This window comes from Zingiber officinale, chromosome 7A (assembly GCF_018446385.1).
Source record: "Zingiber officinale cultivar Zhangliang chromosome 7A, Zo_v1.1, whole genome shotgun sequence".
Taxonomy (NCBI): Eukaryota; Viridiplantae; Streptophyta; class Magnoliopsida; order Zingiberales; family Zingiberaceae; genus Zingiber; species Zingiber officinale.
The window spans coordinates 47250168-47255429 of record NC_055998.1 but is presented as its reverse complement, the minus strand read 5'-3'; the positions used below and the strand labels follow the sequence as shown (position 1 = coordinate 47255429).

General features: G+C 45.7%; 1 protein-coding gene across 1 annotated transcript; it reads left to right on the top strand.

Moving 5' to 3' along the window:
* The first annotated feature begins 1782 nt into the window (after window positions 1–1782).
* On the top strand, window positions 1783–3659 carry LOC122000099 (UDP-glycosyltransferase 73C2-like). The gene has a single exon (XM_042554640.1). It carries the CDS (start codon window positions 1995–1997, stop codon window positions 3483–3485), a length of 1491 nt encoding a protein of 496 aa, XP_042410574.1. The 5' UTR covers window positions 1783–1994; the 3' UTR covers window positions 3486–3659.
* The last annotated feature ends 1603 nt before the right edge of the window (window positions 3660–5262 follow it).

Below are 5262 nucleotides of genomic sequence, written 5' to 3'. Positions count from 1 at the left end.
ACGGGACTTTCACCTGCCTAACATCCCAGTTAGGACTTTCTCATTCACCTAGCTTCACTCACTAGGATTTTCACTGGATTCACTCACCAGATTTCCACACGCTTCACTCACGGGACTTTTCCCGTGCCAAACTCCCTGTTTGGACTTTCCGTGCCAAGCTCACTTGGACTTTTCCCGTGCCAAGTCTCCGTACTTGGTCCTTGCCAAGTCTCCATACTTGGACTTTTCGCGTGCCAAGCTCCCTGCTTGGACTTTTCCCGAATCAGGTCAACCAAGTCAACCTTGACTTACGGTTACACCAATAATCTCCCAAACATCTATTCTTGTCCCATATCAAGAATAGAACTCTCTCACGAGTGTCAAACATCAACATGCAACTCAACTAGGTCAACCTTGACCTAAGGTTGCACCGACAATCTTCCCAAGTCAAACATCAAAATACAACTCGAGTCAAGTCACCTCGAGTCGGGTCAACCAGGTCAACCTTGACCTAAGGTTGCACCAACACGGACAAGCCATGGATAATAGTAGACAGAAGCAGGTTAGAATACAGACCCGACGGATAGGTCAGAAAGTGCAAGTCGGAATACAGGCCTGGCGTACAGGTCGGGACATACGAACCATGGATAACAGCAGATTGAAGCAGGTCGGAATACAGACATGGCGTACAGGTCGGGACATACGAACCATAGATAACAGTAGACAGAAGCAGGTCATAATGCAGACCTCGGATTACAGACATAGTGTCCAGACACTACAGGACAAACAAGCCAGAGAATCGTAACTGTCTGTCAGAGAATGTCAGAGAATAATCAGTGTGTCAGGGAATATACTAACAGTCGGGGCTCATTACCCCTTTGGTTCTGCCGTCGGCCTATGAGGAGGTGCCGCGTGTCATTCATCGCTAGACAAAGTCTGACAGCCGACATTCCCTGACACCCGCCAGACCCTAGAAACATCCGTTGCAGTATAAAAAGAGAAGCTTTGTCCCTTATGTAGGTACTCTCACTCGTCATTTCTTACTCGTCTTTGCTTTTCGTCCTTTCTCTGTGTTTATGGGGAAAAAGTACCTGACGTGAGCGTCGGAGGGCTCGACCCGGGGACTTTTTCCCTGGTTTCTGGTCTCTAATGACTCGTGGGCTCGTCTGAGTGTGCGTAGAGCCGTAGCGTCATCATCCTTCGTCATCCGTCCGTGTGAACTATTCCGGAGGGTGCCAGATAGATCGGACTCCATGACGATTTTCCGTCAACTTTTAATATATTGAGGTCCGTCTTTATCTGACTTAACTTCCGGACGAGAGATTAGATGATAAATAAAGGAGAATCTTATCGGGGCAAACATAAGAATGAATCAAATATTTGTTTAGTAAAAAATAATACCACGCAAGCTGCGTGTCTTCTATTAAGAATAAAGATGCAATGACTTCCAAGCATATCAACCTCACGAGGCAGTTGGAAGGAAACTACATGTTCTAATAAACAATTTTCTATCAGAAGATCATCCCTGTTTCTGCACACCCTCCAATGGCAGATCTATGGCGATTCTCCAATGATGGAATTGCTGCGTCCGAATTACTGCTTCGGAAACTCAGATGCTAAAGTAATGCGAATCCTACCAGCTGTACGCTGTCCAAGAAATGCACCGGCGGTACCACATCTAGATCTGCTGTTTCGTCATCGGTGAGCTCAGAGTTTTCGTGACCGTATGATCGCCTCGAGGCCCCTTCCGTCGGCACTCGGTTGGCGTTGCTGGAGGCGGTCAACTTTGGTTTCATCGTGGCCGCTCTGGACGAAACTGCCGATGACCTTCTAGAAGATCAGAGTAGCAGAAAGCTGTCCGTACGTTGAACAAGGGTTCATCCATACAATCAATCATTCGAGTTGCTGTTGTTGTATTTATATCATCTGGATATATGTTCCGGAGGAAGAACTAGCTAGGAGGGCGTTTTAATCGCCGCACCGTTTCGATTCTCGGAGAAAATTAGTGCGGTTCGATGACGAAGCAAGTCGCCGAGATGGAGGCCGGTGGCCAGCGGAAGCTTCACTTCGTGCTGGTGCCGCTCTTCGCGCAGGGGCACATGATCCCCATGATCGACCTGGCTCGTCTCCTCGCCACCCGCGGGGCGCTCGTCACCGTCGTCACTTCTCCCCACAACTCCGCTCGCTTCAAGGCTCTCATCGACCGCGTCAACGACTTCGGCCTCCTGATCCGCCTCGCCGAGCTCCGCTTCCCCTGCGCCGAAGTCGGCCTGCCGGAGGGCACCGAGAACGTCGACCTCCTCGAGTTCGGCGAGCAGTCGGAGAAGTTCTTCGTGGCGATGAGCATGCTGAGCGAGCAGCTGGTCGGCTACCTCCGCCAGCAGCGGCTGAGGCCGACCTGCCTTGTCTCCGACTCGTGCACTCCCTGGACGATGGAGGTCGCGCGGGAGCTGGAACTGCCCCGCTTCGTCTTCCACGGGCCCTCCTGCTTCTACCTCTTGTGCAGCCGCAACGTTCACGAATCTGCATCCTCCGGAGACGTTCCCAGCGACTTCTTCCAGCCCTTCTTCGTCCCTGGGTTGCCTCACAAAATAGAGGTGGTGAGGATCCAGGCTCTGGGATTCTTCGACTTCCCAGGCTGGGAGAAGCTTCATGGCCAGGTGCTGGAGGCGGAAGCCACGGCTGAGGGGATAATCATCAACACCTTCCGCGAGATGGAGTCTCCCTTCCTCGATCTTTACCAGAGGGCTCTCGGGAAACCGATTTGGCCTATCGGACCGGTGAGCCTCACCAACAAGGAAACGAATGACACAATCGTGCGCGGCCACAAGACGGCTGCCGAAGAGGCGGAGCGGATTTTGAATTGGCTCGACGCCAAAGACACGGCGTCCGTTATCTACGTCAGCTTCGGTACCGTCAGTTTGATTAGTTCCTCGCACATCTTCGAGGTAGGGCATGGATTGGAGGCATCCAACCGGCCATTCATCTGGGTGGTGAAGCAGAGGGACTTATCGCCGGAGGTGGAGCAGTGGCTGGACGAGGAGGGGTTCGAGGAGCGGACAAGGTCCCGAGGGCTGATACTGAAGGGATGGGTGCCGCAGCTGATGATCCTGTCGCACCCCGCCGTGGGGGCGTTCCTGACGCACTGCGGCTGGAACTCGACGCTGGAGGCGGTGTCTCAGGGAGTGCCCCTGATCACGTGGCCGCATCTGGCGGACCAGTTTCTCAACGAGAAGTTGGTGGTGGAGGTTCTGCGGATTGGCGTGGCGCTGAAGCCCCAAACCAAGACGTTCATGGTGTCGAGAGAGAGCGAGGGGTTAATAACCCGCGAGGACGTGGAGCGGGCGGTGGAGATGGTAATGGGAGCGGGCGAGGAGGCTGAGGAGAGAAGGCAGAGGGTTAGAAAATTGGCGATGGAGGCGAAGAATGCGATGGAACCAGGTGGGGCGTCTCATCAGAGCTTGACCCTCATGATCCAACGTGCTATAGATACTGCAAACAATTAATGTCCCTGCAGATTGCAAACACGCCGCACTTACCTATCAGATTTGAGACATAATTTTTATTGCAAGAGCTCCGTAGTACGTTGTTGATTAGGATCTGATCCCCATGGCGGCTAGCTGGATGAACTACCTCTATTGTAATTTGTTTACCTACCTTACAAATAAACCATCTTATCTTCTCCGCAGTGGCATGCTTGTTCGTTTATGTATCTTTATCATATATAACGGTAATTTATAAACAACTTTAAAAAAAATATTTAAAATAAATACTTAAATTTTATATCTGCCGTATTTATTTTTCAAAATATTTTTTCTTTTTATTTAAAAAAATATTAAAATAAAAAAATAGCAATATTTGACAATCATAATTGATTGTGAAATTGTACTTGGGTGGAGGCTACATAACGGATTATAAAATTATAAGCAAATTTTGATCATCCTCACGTACTTGGTTTTTAGTGGATTAAACAATGATTGATTTATTATAATAGAATATAGATCAATTCCGAGCCAATACATTCTAAAAATAAAAATTCTTCTAGCCTTATCTACTTTGTAGTCAGTTATAAATTAACTATATAATTTACCTTTGTATACAGTTACTAAAGATATTTGACGTAAGCATAATCATCTTTGTAGTCAAATTGTGATGAACTATGAAACCATGGACAGATAGCCACAAATATGATGGTAAAAGATGATTCATTCGCCTCTAGCATCTCCGTCAGCCTGTTCCTAAGCTAATACAGAAGAGGTAAATTATGGGTGGTTACTTATCTTGGATAGTTGAATAATGCATGGGAAGGGCAGGTGGGATTTGACTCCAGACCTCACGACGGCAACACCACCATGCGCTAGCTAACTGTACATCCCGAGGGGATAAAATTATCGAAACTAATAGACAAAGAAAAAAAATAGAACAAAGAATAATTCTTTGATTTGTTATTTACTAAATCTAATAAGCTTATTTATATAAGTTGTTCAAACAATAATGGAAAAATTAAATATGACATACAATTATAAGTATAACAATAAATATAATAGATTTGAAGTATTATTTTTGCTATTTGATTTATGTCAATCTTGATTGTGATGCTAAATATAATAAATCTCAATTGATTGAAATCAATTTGAGATTATTTTTCATTATTGTCATTACCCCCTGACAAACTCAACGGGAGACGTTGTTTGGATAATAACTTGGTAAATATAGTAGTTGACTTTCAGTAGAGATGTAAGAAACTAAAAATTGTCGAGTCGCCACACGCTCATGAATAAAATAAAAATCAATCTCGACATGCTTGGTATGGGCATGAAAAATAGGATTTGTCACAAGATAAGTAGCTCCAATATTATCACACCAAATTTTAGGCATAGCAATTGGGAAAAAGTGTAATTCTGAAAGAAGAGATTATAGCTAAATAATTTCTAATGTCGCATTAGCTATAGCTTTATTTTCAGCTTCAGTACCTGAACGAGAGATTGTAGGTTGCTTCTTTGAAAGCCAAGAAACAATATTTCGGCTAAGAAATATGACATATTTACTAGTAGAACGTCTATCTTCGGGAGATCCAGCCCAATTTGCATTATTATAGGCAATCAACTCGCGTGAGAATTGACGATATAAAAAAAAGATCATGTAGAATAGTGCTTTTGAGATATCAAAGAATTCTCTTAGCACATTTCCAATGGTGTTTAGTAGGAGCATGTATAAATTAACAGGCACAATTGACAGTGAAAGTAATATCAGGTCATATAATGATGACATATTATAGGGCAC